Source organism: Dendrobates tinctorius, unplaced genomic scaffold (genome assembly GCF_039654945.1).
Source record: "Dendrobates tinctorius isolate UK_male_01 unplaced genomic scaffold, ASM3965494v1 ptg000230l, whole genome shotgun sequence".
Taxonomy (NCBI): Eukaryota; Metazoa; Chordata; class Amphibia; order Anura; family Dendrobatidae; genus Dendrobates; species Dendrobates tinctorius.
In genome coordinates, this window is record NW_027361897.1 from 4,294,389 (window position 1) to 4,322,387 (window position 27,999).

General features: G+C 44.7%; 1 protein-coding gene across 1 annotated transcript in view; it reads left to right on the forward strand.

The window, feature by feature from the left end:
* KAZALD1 (Kazal type serine peptidase inhibitor domain 1) overlaps positions 1–27,666 on the forward strand; it is a 91,714-nt gene extending 64,048 nt beyond the window's left edge. The window contains exons 4-5 of the mRNA XM_073555792.1: positions 23,191–23,338; positions 24,625–27,666. Coding sequence (XP_073411893.1) covers positions 23,191–23,338; positions 24,625–24,716 — 240 coding nt within the window. The 3' untranslated portion in view covers positions 24,717–27,666. The remainder of the gene's footprint in view (positions 1–23,190; positions 23,339–24,624) is intronic.
* Positions 27,667–27,999: the final 333 nt, after the last annotated feature.

A 27,999-nucleotide genomic window follows, 5' to 3' on the forward strand; every position in this document is an offset into this window, starting at 1 on the left:
GGAAGATGGGGATGACGAGGAGTCCAGACTAGTACAGGGATTCCCTAGCGAGGAGACTTATTTGATTGTTTTCAATGTTGGGACAGCAATTTTTGGGGAGCACTATACTCTGGAGAATGATAGATGGGGCCCACCATACACTGGAACATTCCAAAGGTGGACATCAGACACTGGAGCAGCATTTACAGGGCCCATTATACACTAGAGCATTAGAAATGGGGCCCATTATGTTTGGAGCATTATTTGGGCCCATAAGACAGTGGAGCTTCATCCATGGGGACCAACATATACTGTAGCATTATGTGGAGCTCATCATATACTGTTTCAAACATTATATGGGACCAATGATTCTGTATGGAGAAATAGATGGGCCTCGTCATGAGATGTAAAAAGTGAAGTATTTTTCATTGTACTATACCGCTATTTCTCTGCCGTATCGGAGCATGATGAGTTGTGGTATGTGTTAAAGGGGCGCTCTTTCGCCCAGGGCACATGAAAACCTGGAGCCAGCCCTACCCCCCCACAACTTTAGCCAAATAACCCCCATTTTTCAGTGCGTAACTTGTATTATGAAGTTAATTAAGGTTGACAAGCTTAAGTAAGAAGAATTGATGCTTTTGGCATTCAAATGGGCACTGTAGGTGTGTTTCCTGTCCTCCTCTCACTGCCGACTTTTATTCCCCATTGACTTACATTGGGTTTCGTGTTTCGGGACGACCCCGACTTTTCCCTATAATCGGACGATCTTGCTCGACCCGACTTTTGGAAAAGTCGGGTTTCACGAAACGAAACTCAACCCTAAAAAACCAAAAGTCGCTCAACTCTAGTCACCACCTAGCGCACGACACCGTGCGAGTGCCGTTGCCCTGGACAGGTGGGTAGGCCGACTCTTGGGCGCGGGCACTGGCACAGGGTCCCTCATAGTGCAATCAAGTGTCTCTGACGGTGGTGGTGCACACCCGCCGTCAGACACACCGCTGTACTATGAGGGGCCCAGTGCCAGTACCGACGCCCACGAGTGGGCCCCCTTGCTTGGGCAGGGCCCCAGCATTTGCAATCTTTACCTCTCCCTGCTCCTCCGCTGTGTAATCTGGGCCGTCAAATCCATACTGTGCCTGACACCGTCTGAGCCTGCCTCCTGATGTATAGACATATATTTTGAATGTGTACGCTATCCATACATGTTATCCGGGGATACGGTACCCTTTCTAACCTTTGTGCAATCACGTGCAATCCATACAGGGCCTAACACCGTCTGAGCCTGCCTCCTGATGTATAGACATATATTTTGAATGTGTACACTATGCTATCCATACATGTTAACTGGGGATACGGTACCCTTTCTAACCTTTGTGCAATCACGTGCAATCCATACTGGGCCTAACACCGTCTGAGCCTGCCTCCTGATGTATAGACATATATTTTGAGTGTGTACGCTATCCATACATGTTATCCGGGGATACGGTACCCTTTCTAACCTTTGTGCAATCACGTGCAATCCATACAGGGCCTAACACCATCTGAGCCTGCCTCCTGATGTATAGACATATATTTTGAATGTGTACGCTATCCATACATGTTATCCGAGGATACGGTACCCTTTCTAACCTTTGTGCAATCACGTGCAATCCATACTGGGCCTAACACCGTCTGAGCCTGCCTCCTGATGTATAGACATATATTTTGAATGTGTACGCTATCCATACATGTTATCTGGGGATACGGTACCCTTTCTAACCTTTGTGCAATCACGTGCAATCCATACTGGGCCTAACACCATCTGAGCCTGCCTCCTGATGTATAGACATATATTTTGAATGTGTACACTATGCTATCCATACATGTTATCTGGGGATACGGTACCCTTTCTAACCTTTGTGCAATCACGTGCAATCCATACTGGGCCTAACACCGTCTGAGCCTGCCTCCTGATGTATAGACATATATTTTGAATGTGTACGCTATCCATACATGTTATCTGGGGATACGGTACCCTTTCTCACCTTTGTGCAATCACGTGTAATCCATACTGGGCCTAACACCATCTGAGCCTGCCTCCTGATGTATAGACATATATTTTGAATGTGTACGCTATCCATACATGTTATCTGGGGATACGGTACCTTTTCTAACCTTTGTGCAATCACGTGCAATCCATACTGGGCCTAACACCATCTGAGCCTGCCTCCTGATGTATAGACATATATTTTGAATGTGTACACTATGCTATCCATACATGTTATCTGGGGATACGGTACCCTTTCTAACCTTTGTGCAATCACGTGCAATCCATACTGGGCCTAACACCGTCTGAGCCTGCCTCCTGATGTATAGACATATATTTTGAATGTGTACGCTATCCATACATGTTATCTGGGGATACGGTACCCTTTCTCACCTTTGTGCAATCACGTGTAATCCATACTGGGTGTGAGAACGGCTGGCGAGCTGTTAAGCAAGCTACAGCACCTGTGGTTTGCACACGTAAGTTTTTAATTTTTTCAGGAATGACGGTTAGGCCTAATTCCGGAACTGCGGTTGACCTGCACTTACTGGGAAATCATCGTTCGCGGGTAATAATTGTAATCACAGATCCCCATCACTAACGTTGTTCAGCGGGTTATCTGCACCTGTAAGCGACAAACGCTGGCCTTTTCAGTGTAGCGCACATGCAGCCACGGACATGTAAGGGCATGACACACCAGTTATTGGCCAATCTCATGTGCCAGAGCCTCACGTGTCCCTCTAGTAAGCCGGACTCGGACCGCGGGGCATGACGGAGTCTCGTTCGTTAACGGAATTAAGCTTGCAATGTGTGCATCTGTTCTGTAGCTGGCATGGTTGAGGTTGCCCGTGTTGAGTCAAATCACGCAGTAGGCTCCACTCCTGGTGGTGCCCTTCTGGACATTCCTTTAAGGTTCAGCTTTGCAACCATACTGCCCACGTAAATCAAACACTTTGCCTTCATGAACGCTGTTTGGAGGGTCATGACTCGTGGGAATAACGCCGCCCAATCAGTTAACCTGCTAGAGAGATCCTTCGTTGCTCCCAAGCATGACATCACACTCCCTAGGAGGAAGGTAATGCCACTGTGGCGACCGTACTCCTGGGGGCGACACAAGTGCACTGATGCCCAGCCACTGCTCGATGAATCTGCTGGTACATTGACCCAGACCACTACATTCCCCTCGCACGCTACACGGCCTGAATCTGACCCTGATGAAACTCAGGTTACCCTTCCCATATACAGTTCCATCTTACACGGTGACAAAGAGGAAGCTGCAGATGAAAGTGCAGGTTCGGCCCACCCGCCATCAGACACACCACCGTACTATCAGGGGCCCTGTGCCAGTGCCGTCGCCAACGAGTGGGCCCCCCCTGCTTGCTCAGGATCACAGCACTTGCAAGGTTGAAATACTGTGCAGTGAGATGGAAGATGGGGACGACGAGGAGTCCAGACTAGTACAGGGATTCCCTAGCGAGGAGACTTATTTGATTGTTTTCAATGTTGGGACAGCAATTTTTGGGGAGCACTATACTCTGGAGAATGATAGATGGGGCCCACCATACACTGGAACATTCCAAAGGTGGACATCAGACACTGGAGCAGCATTTACAGGACCCATTATACACTAGAGCATTAGAAATGGGGCCCATTATGTTTGGAGCATTATTTGGGCCCATAAGACAGTGGAGCTTCATCCATGGGGACCATTATATACTGTAGCATTATGTGGAGCTCATCATATACTGTTTCAAACATTATATGGGACCAATGATTCTGTATGGAGAATTAGATGGGCCTCGTCATGAGATGTAAAAAGTGAAGTATTTTTCATTGTACTATACCGCTATTTCTCTGCCGTATCGGAGCATGATGAGTTGTGGTATGTGTTAAAGGGGTGCTCTTTCACCCAGGGCACATGAAAACCTGGAGCCAGCCCTACCCCCCCACAACTTTAGCCAAATAACCCCCATTTTTCAGTGCGTAACTTGTATTATGAAGTTAATTAAGGTTGACAGGCTTAAGTAAGAAGAATTGATGCTTTTGGCATTCAAATGGGCACTGTAGGTGTGTTTCCTGTCCTCCTCTCACTGCCGACTTTTATTCCCCATTGACTTACATTGGGTTTCGTGTTTCTGGACGACCCCGACTTTTCCCTATAATCGGACGATCTTGCTCGACCCGACTTTTGGAAAAGTCGGGTTTCACGAAACGAAACTCGACCCTAAAAAAACAAAAGTCTCTCAACTCTATTTGACACCTTTAATTCAAATTAAAAAAAAGCACAGTTATACTCAAATTATGCCAATTACATTGAAGAAGCCATTGTCTCCTGTAAAACAAATGCAAAAAATAATAAACAACAAAAATAACTTAGCTGCCTTTAAACTTTTATCACTGATTGCCTCCTTCGGCCTTACTCAATGGTCCTCCATGGCCACTCACAAAGATAGCCACACACTGGAACTTATCTTCACCCGCCTCTGTTCACTTACTAATCTCACTACCTCACCCCTCCCCTTGTCTGGAAACAGCCTACTGACATTCTCCTCCCTCTCCTCTCCTTGTGCCCAACCCCTACTCCACAAACTCACTCATCCTTGCAGAAATCTCAAAAACTTAAATTTACACTCACTCTTTGAGTCCCTTCTCCCTCTTACAAACATAGCTTCCTTACATGAAACAGATGCTGCTGCCACTTTATATAACACCACAATAACAGCAGCACTTGATTCAGCAGCCCGCCTCGCGCACAGGAAAATTCGTACAATCAACAGGCAACCCTGGCTGACCAGCCTGACCAAAGAACTGAGACGGGCGTCCAGGGTTGCTGAGCGGAGATGGAAGAGATCCCGCTCTGCTGAGCACTTTATCGCATACAAGCAGTCCCTCGCCAGCTTCAAGTCCACTCCCACTGCCACAAAACAAACTTACTTCTCATCTCTCCTATCCTCCCTGTCTCACAACCCTAAACAGCTTTTCAACACTTTCAATTCTCTACTCCGTCCCCAGAACATCCTCCCTCTCCTCTCATTTCTGCTGAAGACTTTGCCTCTTTCTTTAAGCGGAAGATCGATAACATCAGAGAAAGCTTTGGCCGGCAGCCCCCTTTGCCCCTCCTCTTAACTGCTCAGCCCTGTTCTTCCAAAACCAGGTTTTCCACCATTACAGAAGATCAGCTCTCTACCCTTCTGTCAAGATCACATCTCACCACTTGCACTCTAGACCCGCTCCTGTCCCACCTCATCCCTAACCTCGCTACAGTCTTCATCCCAACCCTAAACCATCTCTTCAACCTTTCAATTGCAAATGGTGTCTTCCCCTCATCCTTCAAACATGCCTCGATCACACCCATCCTCAAAAGGCCCTCCCTCGACCCATACTCTGTGTCTTGCTATCACCCGATATCACTTCTCCCCTATGCCTCAAAACTACTGGAACAGCATGTCCATCTTGAACTGTCCTCCCACCTCTCCCCCTGCTCCCTCTTTGAACAGTTACAATATGGCTTGCAACTGCATCACTCAACTGAAACTGCCCTAACTAAAGTCACCAATGACCTACTAATCACCAAGAGCAAGTGACTCTACTCTTTCCTCCTTCTCCTAGACCTGTCTTCTGCCTTTGACACTGTGAACCATTCTTCTTGTTACAGATTCTCTCATTTCTTGACATCACAGATTTGGCCCTATCCTGGATCTCATCATATCTAACAGACCGGACATTCAGTGTCTCTGTCACGCCGACAATCAAATACAAACAGAACGGCGTGACAGTCTTACAGTACCACCTTTATGCTGATGACACTCAGATCTACCTCTCTGGCCCAGACGTCACCTCTCTGCTGCCCAGAATCCCGGAGTGTCTATCAGCCATATCCTCCTTCTTCTCCTCTCGCTTCTTCGAGCTCAATGTGGACAAATCTGAACTCATCATCTTTCCTCCATCTCACAGATCTTCCTTACCTGACCTATCTATCACAATTAATGACATCACGCTTTCACCAGTACCGGAAGTCCGCTGCCTCAAAGTAACCCTTGTCTCTGCCCTGTCCTTCAAACCACACATCCAAGCTCTTTCTACCTCCTGTCGCCTCCAGCTCAAAAATATTTCCAGAATCCGTCCTTTCCTCAACCCTCAATCTAGTAAAATGCTTATACATGCCCTCATCATCTCCCGCCTCGACTACTGGAACATCCTTTTCTGTGGTCTCCCTGCTAACACCCTCGCACCTCCCCAGTCCATCCTTAACTCTGCTGCCCGACTAATTCATCTCTCTCCTCGCTACTCCTCCGCTTCTCCCCTCTGCAAATCTCTTCACTGGCTTCCATTCCCTCAGCGTATCCAGTTCAAATTACTAATACTGACCTAAAAGGCCATCTATAACCTGTCACCTCCATAAGTCAATGAACTAATCTCCCAATACCTTCCCTCACGTAATCTCCGGTCATCCCAAGACCTCCTTCTCTCCTCCACACTTATTTGTTCCTCGCCCAACCGCCTCCAAAACTTCTCCCGATTAGCCCCCATCCTCTGAAATTCTTTGCCCCAACATGTCCAACTATCAACCACATTCGGATCCTTCAGACGAAACCTGAAAACCCACCTCTTCAAAAAAGACTATAGCCTGCAATGACTCCACTACCTCCTCACCACTACTGGAGATATCACCTCAACCAACACCGGAACTGCTGCAACCCATCAACCTACTGTCTCCTTCCCCACCATCCTGTAGCATGTAAGCCCGAAAGGGCAGGTTCCTCTCCCCTCTCTATCAGCCTGTCATTGTAAGTTTGTTTACTGTAAGTGATATCTGTAATTTGTATGTAACCCCTTCTTATGTACAGCACCATGGAATCAATGGTGCTATATAAATAAATAATAACCTGAAGACCCACCTATTCCGACAAGCCTACAACCTGCAGTGATCTTCAGTCTAATGAACTGCCACACGACCAGCTTTACCCTCTCCTAATTTATCCTCACCCATCCCCTGTAGACTGTGAGCCCTTGCGGGCAGGGTCCTCTCTCCCTCTGTACTTGTGTGTGCCTTGTATTGCTCATGTTTGTTGTACTTGTCTATGTATGCCCCTTTTTAACATGTAAAGCGGCATGGAATAAATGGCACTATAAAAATGAATAATAATAATAAATACTCACCTTACGCCCATTTCATTGAAGCCCTTTTCCCCCATAAAAAAAGAAAAATTATAAATAACCATATCCCTCTCCTGTTCGAAGTGAAGATGTCCCACGCCATAATCCATCTCTGCGATATGTGGTTTACAACCTGGATGGTGCCATGATGTGACTGTCCAGGCTGAAAACCATGGGAGAATGAGGTGCAGCGAGTGCAGCTTTAGTGACTAGCGGTGACGTCATAGAGTTCATTGTCGGTCATTAAGATGTGTTCCCACACTTCACTGTGAGCCGGGACGATGAACTGCAGTGACCTCAATGAGATCACCGCAACACCGTGAGAATTTTTACATTTACATTATGGGGTCATTTACATCAATATATAAAGTTTAGCTTTATTTCTACCACAAACAGGCTTGGCACTAGCTACACTGTTTTCCATATCCCAGGAGTTGCTATGATCTTCACCCTTTAACCTCTGTACAGAGATTTGGAATTACACAGGGACCCCTAGGATGGGCCATGGAGACGGCTGCTGTTCGGTGGCGAAAGTTGGCAAGAAGACTAGTCAGGTAGCCGGTGTTGTAACCAGTTGGTATGGGAGGGACAAAATCGTGAAGCAGGAGAAATGTCAACAAAGTAGCTAGAGTCGGAAAAAGGGATCAATCAGGATGAAACACCAAAAGCCCAGCACAAATGTAAACCAGATAGTACAACAATTGACTGGCAGCGGAAACTGATTCTCAGGGGTTTAAATAGTGAGCAGCCCCATAGCTTCTGGACTGACCAGAACCACAAGTCCCAGGAATAAAACAGAGCTCCTGAACAGTCACTCTGCATCAGGAGGAGTAGAGAAGACTTGTATGGCACGGATGTCACACAAGTTCCCCAAAAAAGAAATGCCAAGTAATTTCTATTAATCTAAAACAAGTTTACCAAGCTGTTTTGGTTGGTGAGGAGTCCATGACATTTATTGCACAGGGGCCTGGATCATTCTCAGTCCATCCCTGACACCTATAAACTGTCTTGCTGTCCCCATTGTATTACATATAAATAAGCACTAGAGCTTATGATTGACTTAAACAGGACTAATCAGTTCTGATGGGTCTGTTTTATTAAATAGTTGAATTCCATTTAGAATAACAATTTTGAATCTTAATCTTGTGATTTTTGTATTATAAATGTATGGGTATTACCAGTTGGGTGTGTGTGTCCTTACAGTGCTGATACTGCCAGATTGTGCAAGGAAATCGTAATACCCAAATGTCAATTTATTCATAATAATTTAGGAAGAATTACTGAGGAACAGCACAACATAGAGTTCTGAAAGAGATAACCCAGAATTATTTTTCATGGGGAATTCAAGTATTTACTAAAAGAGACATTTGCGGAATGGTGATGGATTTTCTTCAATTACTTCCACATAGACTTATCTACTAGACATGAATGCGAGGATTGAATTCAGACTTCTGAAACTTTCAATAGGCACCATATGTAGAGTCATATTGCACATACGTGGAATTATTTCACTCAGCATCACTTTTGATTGCTATTTTTGGCATCACGTTAATATTTCCAAAAGGCTTTGGCAATCTTTAAACATTACCACAATAATGTACTGTTGAACTTATACCAGAAAAAATCTTTCAGGTAAAAGCCTATCTAATTAAATTCAGAATTTGAGCAGATACTGTACATAGAGATATGTTTGAAAAATTAATGATTTAATTTTTAAATGACATTTTTAAGATAGAAGTCGTATCTGCAAATGTTTTGTAGCTGCTCCTCATCTGGAAAGTGATACTACATCATTTTCTTGTAGACTTTATATTATTACTGCTTCTACTTAGGGATTTCCTGTCTGTCTAGAAATAGTCTTATATATTTTAGAATACGAGAATTGATGAGTCCTGTGTTGTGTAGAGTCACAGTAATGATTGTTTGACCTGGATCTGACTGAGATGCAAAATCCCATCGGGAAATCTAATGTTGTAATAAAATCCACCTGTTGAGTCTCGGCTAATGTAACGTTACGTATACAGCATTTTTTTCATAACCTTTTGACTGTTGCTTAAGTAACATTTGCATTTGATATACAATACAATAACCTTATTAGCTAGGGAGAAAGAGCCATTTGCATGGGGCTGAAATTTAAAGCCAGAGTAGATCTCAGAATCAAACTTCTCCCTGCTTTGGAGAATCTTCACCCCAAGTTATGAATTCTGTTCTCTTGACATATTCCTCCATCTCCTGGCTGTAATATCATCAATTCTGATATTCTGAAATTTTTAAGTCTATTTCTAGAGAGACAGAAAATACCTAAGCAAGTGCAGTTAAGCTTATAAAAGTGACAACTCTTGTTCTGAGCTGGAATTGTTCAGTAGGCGGTTGTTGCTTTTCTTTCTAGATGAAGCAGTTAGGGAAGTGATAACCTACTTTGGCATTTTTCTGGTTTAGGGATATAGTTGTCACATGGCTTCTCCAGATAGATGATCCATACAAAGTTTTTACAGTCTGATAAGCAATAGTATGGATTTTATGGTTTAGTAACATGTAAGAATGAACTGTATGTGAAAAACTAGTCATTATTAATAGGGCTTTCAAGGATAGCCTATGCACAAACCACCATTTAACAGGTCCTAGACGTACTCTGGCCTTCAAATTTTAACCTTGATACAGGCATATGGAATTACATCAGGACTCCAGGGTTATGGGGATAAAGTATCTGCTGGCAGGTGGAGTGGGCTGGCAGAAAATAGTTGATTAGTCGAGTAAAAACCAAAGAGGGTAAGTGCAAGATAAAATCAGGAGAGATATACCATAGCCTGGGAATCAGTTGAGGTTAGATACCACGTGGTCAGATGACGAGAGGTCAGACTTGCCGGAGTTTGAGGCAGGAAGAAAACAGAACAAAAATAATTGGGTCAAAAGCCAGGTCAGAATCAGGATAAGAGCAGGGCCAGTTTTAGGCAAAATGGGGCCCTAGGAAAAAGTTTAAAATGGGGCCCCAAATGCTAACATATTGCACATCACAGAGAAGCATTTTGGATGTATTTACGTGTGCTGAGTAAAGACCGCTAAACAAGTGTGATCAACAATATTGAAGTCGTTCGACGCTTGTTTCCCAGCCTCTTTCCACCGGCTGAGGAATAATGATGGGAACATAACAATCATTATTTGATCAATCTGTCCCCATGCGGTATCACGTTATCAGCAGCATATCTGCAGTTTTCACTGGGCAATGTGCTGTTGAGAACAATTATATTTGTTCTGGCATAAACAATCCAATCACTCGATGAATATGCAGCATTTTGTTTGTTTAGTATAATACACCCCATAGTCCTCCATAAATTATAATGTGCCCCATAGTCCTCCATATAGTATAATACACTCCCCATAGCTCTCCATATAGTATAATACACTCCCCATAGTCCTCCATATAGTATAAAACACTCCCCATAGTCCTCCATATATTAAAATACACTCCTCAGTCCTACATATAGTATGATACACTTCTCTTATTCTTGCATATAGTATAATACACTCCTCAGTCCTCCATATAGTATAATGCACCACCATAGTCATCCATGTAGTACAATTCAATTCCCATAGTATAATGCACCCCATAGTTCTTCATATAATATAATGTATTCTCCATAGTTGTCAATACAGTATAATGCAGCCCACATATAGTATAATGCAGCCACTCTAGAGTATAATGCAGCCATCCAAGAGTATAATGCAGCAACCCCACAGAATATAATGTAGCCCCCTCAGAGTATAATGCAGCCCCACCATACAATATTATGTAACCCCCATAGAATATAATGCAGCCCCTCCATAGAATATATGGTAGCCCCTTCATAGAGTATAATGCAGCCCCTCATAGAGTATAATGTAGTCCCCATACAATATAATGCAGACCCCATAGAATACAATGTAGCCCCCTCATAGAGTATGATGCAATCACCCCTCATAGAATATAATAAATATAATACAGCCCCATAGAATATAATGTAACCCCCATAGAATATAATACAGTCCCCTTATAGAATATGTTACAGCCCCCATAGAATATAATACAGCACCTCTAGAATATAATACATCCCCCATAGAATATAATACAGCCTCCCCCATAGAATATAATACAGCCCCCATATAACATAATACAGCCCCCAATAGAGTATAATACAGCCTCCCCATAGAATATAATACAGCCTCCCCCATAGAATATAATACAGCCTCCCATAGAATATAATACAGCCTCCCCCATAGAATATAATACAGCCTCCCCACAGAATATAATACAGCCTACCCCATAGAATATAATACAGCCCACCTCCCAATCCCCATAGAATATAATGTAGCCACCCCCCAGTCCCCATAGAATATAATGTAGCCACCCCCCAGTCTCCATAGAAGATAATGTAGCCACCCCCCAGTTCCCATAGAATATACTGTAATGTAGCCACCCCCAGTCCCCATAGAATATAATGTAGCCACCCTCCCAGTTCCCATAGAATATAATGTAGCCACCCCCTGTCCCCATAGAATATAATGTAGCCACATCCCCCCCCAGTCCCCATAGAATATAATGTAGCCATCCCCCAGTCCCCACAGAATGTAATGTAGCCAGCCCCCATCCCCATAGAATATAATGTAGCCACCCCTCCAGTCCCCACAGAATATAATGTAGCCACCCCCCCAGTCCCCATAGAATATAATGTAGCCACCCCCCTCAGTCCCCATAGAATATAATGTAGCTCCCCCCCTTTGAGAGTGGCCCCACAGTCCAGTACTCAACGACATATTAAAAAAAAAAACACAATCCCCACCTCTCCTCGTGCCCCGCGCTGCTCCCGGCACCGGTCTCATCAGCTGCACTGCCTGGCACACAGGGGAATGATGGGAGAGGGAACATCACGTGACACTTTCTCCTCCATCATTGTATTGAACTGTACCGGCGCATAGACGCCGGTATAGTTGAATGCGGTGGTGGTGGCGGCGGGGAATCGACGCTGGTGCCTGGTCTGCCAGCCGCTAACGCCAGCCCTGGATAAGAACTATAAGAGTAACCCCAGTGAACTAGGAGAATATCAAGCAATAACTTGCAACTCCAAACAATATTCTTAGAGTTTAAAGGGAATCTGTCACCATAAAAAATGGATATGCAACACAGTCCCCACTCCAGGCCAGCAGAGGGAGCTCTGAACCAGAATTGGGGGAGGAGTGCTCTCTGAGGGCCAGGAAGGGATATTGTCAGTTAGTGTGAGGAGGGCAACGAGTGTAGACGTGTGGAGAGCAGCTGGAGGTTGAGCTGAGGATAGAGAGCTCCCTCCCAGTGATAGCGTATGATCTGGAGCCTGGTCTCCACGGTTGCATGGATACTGAAGGTCCTGCAACAGAAACCAGAGGAATAGGAAGCTGTAAATGCTCTATTCCCAACTAAGACTCGGAGGCACAACAGTGACGGGTGAGCCAAGAGAGATAGAGGGCTACAGCTGTCTGCCATACGAGGTAGTTCTAAGAGAAGATAAGAAGGAGGAACTTCTGTGTGACACAGTACTGGATGTACCTCAAGCCAGCGCTCTGTTAAGGAGACTACACAACCCATCTGATAGAGAGATCCCTGAGTTGCTTCCAGGCTAGCCTGCTCCTGTGCCATCTGTAACCAGGACCCTGGACTGCATTTGACAAGTAAAGGTAAAGAAACTGCACCCTGTTGTGTCCTTGCCTCCTTCCTACAACATCCTCAGCACTGCTACATCTCTGTGCCAAACACTGCATCCTCTTCCTAAACATTCCGCTACACTGCCCTGGGACCAACAGCCCTACCTGTGGAGGGCTACAACATCATTGCTGCACTACACCATCTGTCCCAGAGGATCTGCTTGCAGCATCGGCTTAACACCTCCCTTGCCGAACACCACAGGTGGCGTCACGAATCACTTACAAACTTTATTCCCAACTCAACCCCTTTTACATGGGCGCCCAGGGTCATGGACCGGGTCATCGCTGCTGTGACAATCCTCTCTGAGAGACCGGCCTGGTACCGAGTACCCCGCAGCCCTGGGAGGGCGACCCAGAGACAGCATCTCCTAATGAGAAGGAGACAAAGAGAGTCTCAGTGGAGCCGTCTGGTGGGTGATTTGGGACGGGAGTGTCGCCCCATTCACCACTCTGATGGTGACTGGTTGAGGGAATAAGACCAGGGGGATTGCGTGTTGTTGAGCGAAGGCAGATGACATGAAATTGCCCTCCGCCCCAGAGTCAACGCAAACCTCCACAATCAGAGTGGAAGAATTGAACTCTAACGCCCCTTTAAACAGGAGCTTGGAGGAGAAAGTCGCTGTGTCTAGTAGGCCCCCTCCGATAACCACTAGACGGGAGAGTTTCCCGAGCGCTGTGGGCACTGGTTAGCAGGGTGCCCAGTCTGCCGACAGCGAAAGCAGACTGGAGGTACCCGCGCGGCCCAGGCCCTGGACCCCGTGCGGGACACCTCCATTGCCTCTGGAGGCTCGGGGGGCTGACTGGGCTGTTCCAGTGGTCTGGCAAAATTTGGAGCCAATTTATATCGTTGGCGGGACCTGGAGTGCTCCAGCCCTCACTCAGTGAAGCGAATATCAATTCGGGTGGAGACCGTTATGAGCTCCTCTAAAGTGGTGGGCACCTCCCTGGTGGCCAGGGTGTCTTTGACATAATCAGCCAGGCCTCTCCAGAATACAGGTATGAGAACCTTATCTGGCCACTCCAGCTCTGAGGCCAGAGTTCTGAAGAGGATGGCATACTGGCTGACCAGAGACGCACCCTGGGTCAGAGCCAGCAACTGAAGTGCGGTATCGTGCGTGACCCAAGGGCCCAGGAACACCTGCTTCAGAGGGACCAGGAAATGGGTGGCATTCTGTATCAGGAGATCCCCGCGCTCCCACAGCGGGGTGGCCCACTCCAGGGCCCTGCCCGACAGGAGGGAGATGATAAACACCACCTTGGCCCACTCGGAGGGAAATCGTGTGGCCAGCAACTCCTGGTGAATGGAGCACTGGACTTACGAAACCTCTGCATGAAGCACTATCTCCCGAGAACTTCTCGGGCAGTGGGAGGCGGGACAAGGTCGGGGCAGGACTGGCCGTGGAGACAGGGGCGACAGCCTCTGTAGCTGCTTGGACGGCGACTGAGGTAACATTTGCAGCTGAGGTGGAACGCTCTAGCGCTGCCAACCTACCCTCCAGCTGCTGGATGAACCTATGCAGTCGCTGATCGTCCGCCATTACTAGCCAGACCCTGGCGCTAGGGTAATGTTAGGGCTGGCAGAATGCACCAAGTTATAAAGTAGTGCTAGTAGGTGCGTTTGCAGCCCGGGGTCCACCGTGCAGAGGTGGTACACTGCTGCTAGACAATGGCGAGAGAATAGAGCGGCGTGAAAACAGTCACACGTGGGTTACGTCACCCAGTGTGAGCAGGAGCGGACTCTGCTAATTCAGAGAGCCGCACAACCACAGAACGTGGATGCCGGAGCCTGTTTAGCTCACAGAGCCCGGCCAAGGCGCGCACAGCAAACGGACACAGAACTCTACCCCAAGGACATGGGGTTAGAGTCCCTCTAGGCCCACTGAGCGCGCGGCGTCACTACCACGAACGCCGTTATAGACGCTGGCTATGGAGTGTGGAGCACTTGCACTGAGGCGTGCCGAGTCACTGACGATAAAAAACACCTGACTCAAACTCTGACCTACCTACGCCTAAGCCTGGGCGCTAGCAGGCTAGGCTGCACAACACATGCGTACCAAGGGTAGGGGTTTCATAATGAGTCAGTCACCAGAGACATTCATACATGCATACAGCACTCACTCCATATTGTCTGAAAATACAGCCTATCCCAGCGCATGGCCGAGCGGCCATGCGAACCTTTTATAGCCACGAGCGTCCGGGAACTTCCTGACTTCTCGGATGGGCAAATCCGAACAGGAGCAGGACCTGAGCACGTGACCTACGATCTCCAATGGGAGATCACTCCACGGGCATGCTCAGTGGCCCGACATGGGGACTTAGTCCCTGAAGAATCTCGCTGCTGAGCAGCATGTATTGCCATAGCTGTGCCAGAGGTGGCAGCAGCAAGCAAACCCACGGAGCTGGTCTGGGCAGAGTGCCAGGACCGACGAGTTTGCTGAGCAACCTCCTCTGTGGCCGGAGAGGAATGGGAGACCACCGGAAGCAAGGCTCGGGATTCCCGCTGTGCAGCGACAGGAACCCGACGCCTAACAGATGGTTCTTCTCCTTCCTTGGAGTCCAGCAGTGTTTAATTAACTGATTGGACTTGATTTGTAAAGGCACACACCTGTCTATGTAAGACCTCACAGCTCACAGTGCACGTCAGATCAAATGAGAATCATGAGGTCACAGGAACTGGCCAAGGAGCTCAGAGACAGAATTGTGGCAAGGCACAGATCTGGCCAAGGTTATAAAAGAATTTCTGCAGTACTCAAGGTTCCTAAGAGGACAGTGGCCTCCATAATCCTTAAATGGAAGAAGTTCGGGATCACCAGAAGACTTCCTAGACCTGGCTGTCCAGCTAAACTAAGCAATCGTGGGAGAAGAGCCTTAGTGAGAGAGATAAAGAAGAACCCCAAAATCACTGTGGCTGAGCTCCACAGATGCAGTACGGAGATGGGAGAAAGTTTCACAAAGTCAACTTTCACTGCAGCCCTCCACCAGTCGGGCCTTTATGGCATAGTGGCCTGACGGAAGCCTCTCCGCAGTGCCAGACATATGAAAGCTCGCATAGAGTTTGCTAAAAAACACATGAAGAACAACCAGATTATGAGAAATAAAATTCTCTGGTCTGATGAGATGGCAGCATCATGTTATGGGGGTGTTTTTCAGCTGCAGGGACAGGATGACTGGTTGCAATTGAAGAAAACATGAATACGGCCAAGTACAGAGATATCCTGGATGATAACCTCTTCCAGAGGGCTCTGGACCTCAGATTTAGCCAAAGGTTCACCTTCCAAAAAAACAATGACCCTAAGCACACAGCTAAAATAACAAAGGAGTGGCTTCAGAACAACACTGTGACCATCCTTGACTGGCCCTGACCTAAACCTTATTTGGCATCTCTGGAGAGACCTGAAAATGGCTGTCCACCAATGTTCACCATCCAACCTGACAGAACTGGAGAGGATCTGCAAGAAAGAATGGCAGAGGATCCCCAAATCCAGGTGTGAAAAACTTGTTGCATCATTCCAAAGAAGACTCATGGCTGTACTAGCTAAAAAGGGTGCTTCTACTCAATACTGAGCTAACAGTCTGTTAGGGCTAGCGTTACGCACCAAATAATATAAAGATAGTAATAAAGTGCGTTCGCAGCCCAGGGTCCACAATGCAGAGATGCTGCTCGGTAATGGCACACAAAATGTCGGTATCACAGTGGACACAGGTGGGTTAAACACCACCCGGTGTGTAGTTGCGGCGAGCTCTGTTACTTCACAGAGTCGCAGAACTGCAGAGCACAGATACCGTACCCTGTTAACAGTCACAGGGCACAGCTGAATCACCGCTAGTGTTCGGTCTCAAGACTCAGCCCCAAGTACGTGGGGTAAGAGCCTCTCTAGACCCACTAAGCGCACGGCATCGCCATGGTGAACGCCACTAATTGGCGCTGGCTACTGTGGAGTGAGGACTAAGTGCACAGTGGTGTACAGGCAAAGTCACTACTTAGCGCTGATGCTAGGCCCTAACTCTGCCTCCTACCTGCACTAACTGGCAGGGCTGAACAACACGTGTACCAAGGGTAGGAGTTTCATAATGAGTCATTCACCAGAGACAATCATACGTGCATGCAAAACTCACTCCACATGGTCTATACTAGTGCACGGCCGTGCGGCCATGCAATACTTTTATAACCGCAGCCTTCCGGGACCTTGTTGATGGTCCAATCAGAGCTGCTTGAGGACATGAGCGTGTGACCTCCGACCACCAATGAGTGGTCAACTCACTGGCATGCTCAGATGGAGAAAGGCAGGGTTTAGACCCAGGAACGGCTGCTCGCCGTTAATGCTGGTTGCTATAGCTGAACCTGGGGCGGTAGCAGCCACCAAACGCATAGCATTAGCCTGAGCAAGACGCTGGGACCGACGTCTCTGCTTAGCAGGATCCTCTGCAGCTGAAGAAGCATGGGACACCACAGAACACATGGCTCGAGATTCCCCATGTGCAGCGGCGGGATCTCAACGCCTAACACAGTCTGAATACTTATGACCATTTGATATTTAAATTTTTCTTTTTTAATAAATTTGCAAAAATTTCAACATTTCTGTTTTTTTCAGTCAAGATGGGGTGCAGAGTGTACACTAATACGAAAAAAATGAACTTTTTTGAATTTACAAAATGGCTGCAATGAAGCAGAGTGAAAAATGTAAAGGGGTCTGAATACTTTCCGTACCCACTGTAAGAGTTCTGCTTATTTTGTGATACTATCACAGACGTATGACTATGAAAAGGTGCAACTTCACATATTTGCGTAAAAATTTGGTGATACCATATTTTTTGTAACAAGGTCAAATATATCTTGTGCTTTTGAATTCAAAAGTAGACAGACTTTAGAATAACTGGGAAAGGGTAAAATAAAGAATACCATTACCTTTGTTAGTTCCTCTTTGTATAATATCTAGCAATTACAGCCATCTGTAGCTTGAAATGCATAAGCAAGAAGCACTTCTGCACCCTAAGAGTTTGTACTGTTAAATTTATTTTGCGGTTTAAGGGCCCCGTCACACATAGCGACGCACCAGCGATCCCGACAAAGATATGACCTTGTCAGGATCGCTGGTGTGTCGCTACATGATCGCTGGTGAGCTACCAAACAGGCAGCTTCACCAGCGATCACCACCAGCGACACGCGGGTAACAACTGACGCACGTCGCTTAGTTACCCATTGTGTACCTTAGTTACCAGCGGGCTGGTGCAGGGAGCTGCTAACCAAGGTACACATCGGGTTTCTAAGTGGCACGCGGCACTTAGAAACCCGATGTGTACCTTGGTTACCAGCTACCTGCACCAGCCCGCTGGTAACTAAGGTACACATAGGGTTTCTAAGTGCCGCGAGCCGCTTAGAAACCCGATGTGTACCTTAGTTACCAGCGCCTGCTCCCTGATCGCTGGTCTCCCGCCTGTCACACCCAGCGATGCGTGCTGGCCAGCGGGAGACCAGCGATCAAAAAAATGTCCTGGCCATAACTTCCCATTTATTAATGGAGACTAAATTAGTTTTCGCTAAACACTGGAAAAGCCAAACCAACCACACACACACACGAGCTACTCCAAGTAATAAACACCACATGCACCTATTTATGTACATCTCACAGCAACAAATGTTCTCCAGTATTTACAAAGACTGCGAAACCTGAAGCAATAGTGCATTTTTCTACTCTTAACCCCTTCACCACCTTGCGATTTTCTGTTTTTTTGCGTTTTCGTTTTTTGCTCCCTTCTTCCCAGAGCCATAACTTTTTTATTTTTCCATCAATTTTGCCGTATGAAGGCTTATTTTTTGCAGGACGAGTTGTACTTTTGAATGACACCATTGATTTTACCACATCGTTGTACTGTAAAACGGGAAAAAAATTCTAAGTGCTGTGAATTTGCAACAAAGTGCAATTCCACAATTGGTTTTCTTTTTTTTTTTATACCTTGTTCACTAAATGCTGAAACTGACCTGCCATTATGATTCTCCAGGTCAATATAAGTACGCAGACACCAAACCTGTCTAGGTTTTTCTTTTAATTAAGTGGTGACAAGAAAAACAAAGTTTGTAAGACTTAAAAAGTTGTCATTTTCTGAGACCCATAGCATCTCCATCTTTCATAATCTAGGACTGTCTGAAGGCTCATTTTTTCCTGATATTTTTATTGGTATCATTCTGGGGTAGATATGATATATTGATATATTGATCGTCTGTTATTGTGTTATGTTGCAATGTTGTGACAAGTCGACAAAAAAAACTTAATTCTGCTGTTATTTTTTTCTCATTACGCCATTTGCATTTACCAATTGGATTAATTTACTTTATATTTTGATAGATCGGGTATTTCTGAATGCGGTGATACCAAATATGTGTAATTTTTTATTGTTTTATTTTGAATGGGGCAAAAGGGAGCTGATTTGAATTTTTATGTTTTTTTTTGTATTTTGTAATACATTTTTTTACTTGATTTAATAGTCCTCCTTAGCAGATTGTCTGATCACCTGTGTACACATAGCAGGGCTTCAGCTCTGCTATCTGTAGCGGAAATTATGATCTCCTATGAATGCAAAATCATCTTTTCAGTCCTTTTGACTAGAAATTAGGGACCTGGGGTGACATCACGGTCACATGACTGGTGGTCACATGATCATAATGTCACCAAAGGTAATAAGGCAGTCTCCACATCAGGAGTTTCACTCATAATGTTATTATCAGTGAAGCTCCTGCTGTGGATGCTGGGGTCTCTCAAGGAAGTGGGAGGCCCTGGTCAATTGCCCAGTCTTACCCCCTAACGAAGTGTAGAATGTCTTTTCCAGAATTGCATTATATTGGACTCTGTGAAGCCCCAACCTATCTTTTTATTTTGTATATTTTAATGTCTGGAGTAGTGATGAGTGAGTATACTCGTTGCCTGGGTTTTCCCGAGCATGCTTGGGTGTCCTCCGAGTATTTTGGCGTGCTCAGAGATTTAGTTTTCGTCGTCTCAGCTGCATGATTTGCAACTTGTAGATAGCCTGAATACATGTGGGAATACCATAACAAACAGGCATTCCACACATGTATTCAAGCTGTCCAGCAGCTACAAATCATGCAGCTGAGACGACGAAAACGAAATCTCCGAGCATGCCAAAATACTCGAAGGACACCTGAGCATGCTCTGGAAAACCCAACCAACGAGTATACTCGCTCATCACTAGTCTTGAGTTTATCATACCATTAAAGGGAATCTGTCACCCCATTTTTGCCCTATGAGCTGCCGGCACCACCATCAGGGGCTTATCTATAGTATTCTGTAATGCTGTAGATAAGCCCCTGATGAATCCTGAAAGATAAGAAAAACACTTTAGATTATACTCACCCGGGGGCGGGGACGGGTGCTTAGGGTGTTGTGGTCCGCGCCTCCCATCTTCATACAATGATGTCTTCCTCCTTGCTTCTCCCTCGGCTCCTGCGCAGGCATACTTTATCTGCCCTGTTGAGGGCATTGTAAAGTACTGCAGCGCGCAGGCGCCTGGAAAGGTCAGAGAGGTCCTGCGCCTGCGCACTGCAGTACTTTACTCTGCCCTCAACAGGGCAGATAAAGTACGCGTGCGCAGGAGCTGAGGGAGAAGCAAGGAGGAGGACATCATCGTATGAAGATGGGAGGCGCCGGACCAGACCGCGACACCCATCGGACCGGACGGAACGCCGGGATGAGTATAATCTAACTCTTTTTTTCTTATCTTTCAGGTTACATCGTGGGCTTATGTACAGCATTACAGAATGCTGTAGATAAGACCCTGATGGTGGTGGCCGCAGCTGATAGGGCTAAAATGGGGAGACAGATTCCCTTTAAACGTTCAATTGAACATTACTAAGAGCACATGTCACAAAGTCAAACAGTGGAAACAGCACTGCACATTTTCATGAAGAATTATTAACTTTTTATGGTAATTCATGTACAGTATAAGTAAAAATCCAAAACTTTGATTCATTCAGCTAAATTTCATGCCAAAGGAGGGATTAACAAGAAAAGGGTAACATGGAAAGCAAACCGGGTGCCAACCCTTCATTTATACAGAAAAGCTAAAATGCTATCCTGAATTTTCGAAACTGAATATATTTCACATTATTAGCAATTGCTTCCTGTTAGTTACTATCAGGTTTATTGTTTGTTTAGCGAAAAAGCCATGAGAGCTATGAGATAGTCCTGCCAAAGTGGTCAGAACTGATTATTTGCATGGAAGAATATCTACCCAAGATACTGCTGCTCCTTTACCCCAGCATTTTTTAAACCTGTTGTAAGTGATATCCTATTTGGATTTAGAATCCCATTAATCCAATCAATTGAAATTTTAAATTTTTTTGTTTGTTTTTTCCTTCTCTTCTTCCAAGAGTCGTAACTTTTATATTTTTTCCATTGACAAAGCCGTCTGAGGACTTGTTTTTTTTTTTTGCAGGACAAATTGTAGTTTGCTATAACACCATTCATTTTACCATACAATGAACTAGAAAGCGGGAAAAAAAATATTACAGCACTGTTTTTTTTTGTTGTTCATTGTGCAGTATAAATGATGCTGAAGGTTATTACAATTATTTTTTTTTTTTTATTTAGGTGTTAAAAGAAAAATTCAGAAATTAAAAAAAAAAAAAAAGTTGGCTTTTTGTCTCCATTTTGAGACCTGTAATTGTTTTTTTTTTTCTGTTGATAGACCTGTCTGTGGGTTTGTTTTTTTGTTGTTTATATTGATACCATGTGGGATATGTTTTGATTTCTTTTTATAACATTTTTTGGTGAAGTTGTGGTGACTACAAAATGGAAATTCGATTTTTTTTAAATTTATGCATTAACTAATTTTGGAATATGATAGATTGGTCTTTTAAGATTGTGGCAATGTCAAAACATTTCAGTTATTCAATTATTTTTCTACATGGAGAAAAAGGGGGTGATTTCATTTTTATGGTTTTTTTGTAATAATTTTTTTTTTACTTTTCACTTTATTTTCTAGTCCGCATAGAAGACTTAAACCTGTGATAATGTGATCACTTATTTGTATGCTGCAATACCACAGTATTGCTGTATATATAGAAAATGGTGGTCTTCAATGAAGCCCAGTCGGTGACTGAACTTCGTAGGAGCAGGTCCCCAGATACAATGGCAAATCGATGGACGCCAAAACGAACAACTTGTCATTATCAAGCACCTTAAATGCCACTGTCAGTGACTGACACTGGTATTTAAACAGTTAAACATCAGTTTTCGGAGCTGGTTGTGGGAGGTGGATCGAATGCCGGTTGTTGAACACAGCCTCACCCACCCAGTATGGAGTGGGATCGCCAATTATGTCCATTTTCGGAAAGGGGTTAATGGGTGAACAAATGTTTATAAAGCAGCATTTCTTCCAAGGTACAAGCTCTCATTGAAGAGGATCAACTGATGAATTGAAACTTTTGGGACTTTGAGAGTTCTGGAGGAAAGGTTTCTTTGACCCATAAAGCATAGCCTGTACATAGGTTTTCACACACCAGCTGGATTTCCAGTATACCCCTAGACAAAAGCAGCAACTAAGGCATATCATGCCAACCAAACAACCAATACCCTACTTCCTACTGACAACAGTCATATATCCAAAAACAGCTGTCTATGGAAGGCTTTCTTCTAAAGATGAATGGCCGTCTAATGGCCATGTACAGTAATTCATAAGCAGGAGATACTTTTAAGGTACTATCGCACTTAGCGATGCACCAGCGATCCCGACCAGCGATATGATGCGGTCAGGATCTCTGGTGCATCGCTAAGTGGTCGCTAGTGAGCTGCCAAACAGGCAGATCTCACTAGCGACATAGCAGGGGTCGGGGGTCGTTACTTACCTGTCAGACGAGGAGATCCTGACGTCCTCCCGCCCGCGTCCACGCGTCACTCGTCTCCACAGCAGGAAGCCCAGCAGGAAGCTGACGACGAGAAACGGTCCAGGACGTTCTCGCGCGATCAGCGATAACCAGCGGGGGAGCCGGTCGGAGGTAAGTATCAGACATAGCGATATCGCTAGCAATATCGCTATAACGTCACAAAAACCAGTGACGTTATAGCGATATTGCTAGCGATATTGCTTAGTGTGACAGGCCCTTACAGATCTGCATTCTGACTCACAGATTGGGATCCCTATTGAACAGAGATAAGTATCATAGGACAAACCCTTTAAGTAACTTTCTATCTGAATACCAAGGGTTTCTCTTTGTCTGTAGACCATACATTAAACAAGTTTAATAACCATATTCTATCTTCTATTAACTATTCTGCCTCAAATTAAATTTGTTCCATTTCTAGTTTAGAGGGGGTCCCCAGAAGTATGAAGTGACTGGATGGCTTCAGATACAATCCGTCCGTGTTACAGATGAGGGAATTTATCGTTGCTTTGCCAAAAACAAGATCGGAGAAGTTATGTCAGGAGCTGCCCTCACGGTGCTTACACCAGGTACGCGTGAAGACATACGCAGTGTTATTGGTGTACATAGAGGTTATAATAGATCACTATGGATCACCTGGAAACGAAATATGATTAATTGATTAACTGTAAAATCACTGATAAGGTTATGTTCATACTTGGGTTGTGTCTTCTGGTCAAAATAGAAGGCTGGGGTTTCATGGATCTGAAAATTGAAGTATTTTTTTACCAGTTTCAGTGGGATATTCAGTCTCTTAATGGAAAAATAGCACAGGAGCGTTTCAAGTAAGGACATTAAGAAGATGACCATTAATGTAGCGCTAAGAATTTCCATACAATTTGTTGTTTGGATGGTTGTATAATATGGCTGACATTGTCTCAAAAGGACATTTTAGAGGAACAAAATGTCTGTGAGCTGCTCTCCACCAGTTAGAATTGTAGAGAACACTCCAAGTTATCCTGATTGGCTTATAGACACTGAATGACAGACTTGTGTCCTTTCCAGTTGCATGCCGTGCCATATTTTGGAAGGTATATAGTGGGAACTCACAGCCACTAATAAGTTTTCACCTTTACTATAATGAGCCACAGAAACATTTAACTTCATGCTTGTTGGAGTTTTAATAAAATCTCCATTTTCTTTGCTGTAGATGTAACAGTGCTGGGACTGCTGAGCTATGTATAACCCCACCCACACACCTGATTGGCAGTTTCCTGTGTACACTGTACATTGTCAGCAAGCTGCTAATCAGTGCTGGGGGCGGGGTTACACAGATTAGCTGGACTGCCTGGCACGTGATAAGTAGTCCAGCAGTGATAATCTCCAGCTGATAAAACACTGATTGGATTGAAACTATAACAAGATGCTAAGCAAGTGACACCTCCTTGTAATCAGGTGATCTGCCACTACATTATGCTGCTCTCAGATTAAATAAAAAAAAACCTACTAACTGATTCCCATTAAAAGGATTGACAGGTCTAGCATTTAGAAAAAACTCATAGCGGCATAAATAACAACAAATGAAGCAATGAAACTTTCACCAATTCCCAGGCTGTCCTGTACCTATGGTCTTGTTCCTGGGTCCCTGCTGGTGTTTGCTTTCTGGTTCCTCACACCATGCAGGAAACGCCACTCAGAAAATCAATAATTGAGGATGAAGTATTGCTCTTGTCATTTGTTTGTTTTTTTGTTTTGCTTGTTTTCTACCACCTTAGAAAAATGATTTGGGCTTTTTTCAGACTTTCGTACATTTTTCTGGTAGAAGAAAAACCCTCAACTTTACTAAAGTGCAGCGTCTGTTCTTTCAATCCTTTAGATCAACTAAACGTGACTGGACTGACTCTGCCAAAACTCCGTAACCAGTTACAAGAAGACGATGCTGATGGCGAGGATTCAGATTATTACTGAATTACACAGATCCATGGACACAGTATTCTGCAATGACTAAGACTTCGCATCCAAACAAGGGAAGAAAACCATGAAGAAAGTATATGTTACGACAAGGGACTAAATGATAGCACTTTATATTTCTCGACCCGCCAGAAAGCTTTTGTAGAATAGCGGTCTTTTTTCCCGTACAGGAAACTAGATTTTTTTTTGCCAGTATTAACGACGATGATTTTTCATACAATGAGACTGGAATGGACATGCTTTATCTTCTATTTGTACATACAGATTGTGAAAAGAATTACAATTATAGATTGTCTGTAATGACAATGATATATTATTTACAACCAACCGCTCAGCCTAAACCGCATTGCTTGCAAAATTTGTACATTTGGCAACAGATGTGGAATCTGATCGGATACTTAGTGTTACTGCATATGAAACCCATCATTTTCTGAAACAGAGTTCATAATTTAAAATGCAATTTTAGAAAAAAAAATATAACTTTGTGCAATGTGAATGAATTTAGACCACTTTTGTAACATGAACTGTTTCAGACTATGTCCCGGCTGAGAAAAGACCCAGCTTCCATCTATACAGAAGATGTGCACAGCCAGTGTTTAGTGAATCATATCCCTCTTATCATCATTGTATGCACAGGATGTATCATCAGTCAGTTCTAAGTGTATATTTGTGAATTATCCCATAAGAAAAGGACCATAATGATTGTCTCCAAAGTCACCTCCAAATGGTCTTGTTTTCTGCTGTAGCTTTGGGCATCTTATTGTATCACAGCCTGGGCGCTCCAGAGGAACATTCACCAGTCTGGTGGTCCTACCTTGAACATGAGGCCAAAATCAAAGCAATAAAGAGTTATGTTTTAGTTTTTATTTATGTTACCACTACATTCCACTATGATGGAAAAGTATGTCTTAATTTAGTGTTTCTTTCCTCCTTCTCCTCCTCATGCCTTGTAGGACAAAAGAGTATTATAGTCAGAATAATTTGTTGTATTTTACACTAAAATGGGACTGGCTTCTTTCCTTTTTTTTTCATCTATGTGGGGACCTTATTTGGTCGCTAAATAAAAACCAGCATGCCTGGGTATAACTAGATTGATCTTTTGATGGACACAAAAACACTCCACACACTCTCACCCTACTCTCCCATATACAGGAGTGCTAGCTCGGATGAGCCATTCCTATGTCCGAGAGAGTTGCTGACAGACATCTTTGGTGACAGCTTATCTGGTGCTCAATTTCAGACTGCTGATCCTTGTGTTATCTGTGTTGATGACACAAGCATCAGCAGTCTGAAATTGAGCACCAGATCCCTAAAGGCCCCGTCACACACAGCGAGATTGCTAGCGAGATCGCTGATTTTGTGACACCACAGCGATCTCGCTATGTGTGGCACGCTTCAGTGACCGGCCCCCCCCGCCGGGTATCACTGATCGTGCAGGATCGTCCTGGGTCCTTTTTTGATCGCTGGTCTCCCGCTGGCCAGCACGCATCGCTGCGTGTGGCAGCGGGAGAGCAACGATCAGCGACACTGGGAGCTGGTAACCAACGTAAACAGCGGGTAACTAAGAGCCGCGCGGCTTAGTTACCCGCTGTTTACCTTGGAAACCAGCGTGCACGCTGGTTTCCAGGGTAAACAGATGGTATCTAAGAGCCGTGCGGCTCTTAGATACCCGCTGTTTACATTGGATACCAGCTTGCTCGCTGGTCCTGATCACTGGTGGGTCTGTCTATGTGACAGGTCACCAGCGATCAGCTAACTATGTCCCAGCGATCCCATCCACGTCAGATCGTTGGTGGGATGGCTGGGACATTGATGTGTGTAACGGGGCCTTAACTTCCCTGACAATCATCTATCAGGGGCCTCCAAACATATTAGACTGGCGGGTTAGATATTGGCAGGTTCAGCTGACCTTAGTCTAGTGTGTATAGGGGTTTAAATAATGGTTTGGCACCCAGCAATAAAGGTTATGAGCCAACACCATGCCCTATACATTGTGCTTATCCATAATGAGATAACCCTGTCGTTAAAGGGTGGGATTATGATGCTCCATATATCTCCTGTATATACAGCTGTCACACTGTGATGGTCTTAAGTAAGGGAGAGGGGCCTCAAACCGTCCCTGGAACTGAGACCCTAACTATCCCTGTCCAAGGGGTAGTCTTCAACGTCTACAACGTTTCTATGCTCCTGTTAAACCCTAAACTGTCCTTTCCCCCATCCCATAAGGCATGGGACAGAAATGTAAGGTAAAGAAGACACAAAGACAAAACAGGGATATCAGAAGACCACTATCATACAAAATCTCTCACCAAACATAGTGATGAGGATAGAGGCAGGGAGGAATAAACTGAATAAGAATAAGGATAAGGAGATAAACACTCACGTACTACAGAAAACTACAGATCACTGCAACTACTACTCGAACTACACAACTTAGCACAGGAAGAAGATTCTTTCACCGGCAAGGAAGAAGCGCCCAGAGCTAATATATGTAGGGAGTATAGATGATTAGCACCAGCTACAGCTGTGTGCACAAAAGCTGAATGTTCCCAGCCAGCATGGAAAGAGTTCTTAATGCCTTCAGTGCTGAAGGAAAGGAAATCCATTTAAAATAGGACATGAATCACACCATCGCTAAAGAGGATCTGCGATTCTTTACCCATTGTGACCCTCTCCAGGTTTTCCAGGAAAACGTAACACACTCGTGACAGCAGCTTTCCCCTTTCAATCTAACAAACTATTGCTAGACCTCATCACATCAATGAATAGACTGTTTGTGGAAGAAGAATTACGTCATCTGCTTGGTACAACAGTGGAGTTGATCATTATCTGCCCATTGTTTTGCAAAAATATCAGTCACACCATATATTGATTTTATTTAGATTTCTCTTTTGTACATTTGCTTTCCATTTTGATAACTGATAAAAAATAAACTATTAATGCTGCATTCTTATTCTGCAGCATTCTTTCCACAGCTACCTAAAGCTTTTGCACAAACTGAATATCTCAGTCAACCTTTGATTGCTTCAAAGCAGTAACATCTGGTGTCCTGATTTTCACTGATTTTCAATTAGATGTGTTGCCCACAACCACTTCTTGATGTCCACTTGGCTTATGCTTCTTGGTCATACCTACATCTGCTCCTGTGAGAAAAATACGTTATTGGGAAGTTTTAATATGCAGAAGTGTGAGCTGATTTATTGCATATGGTTCCTAAGCAAAGATTGCGGTATAATGCCAGAAATTCACAGGTCATGGGGATGTGAACTTTTGTATCAAA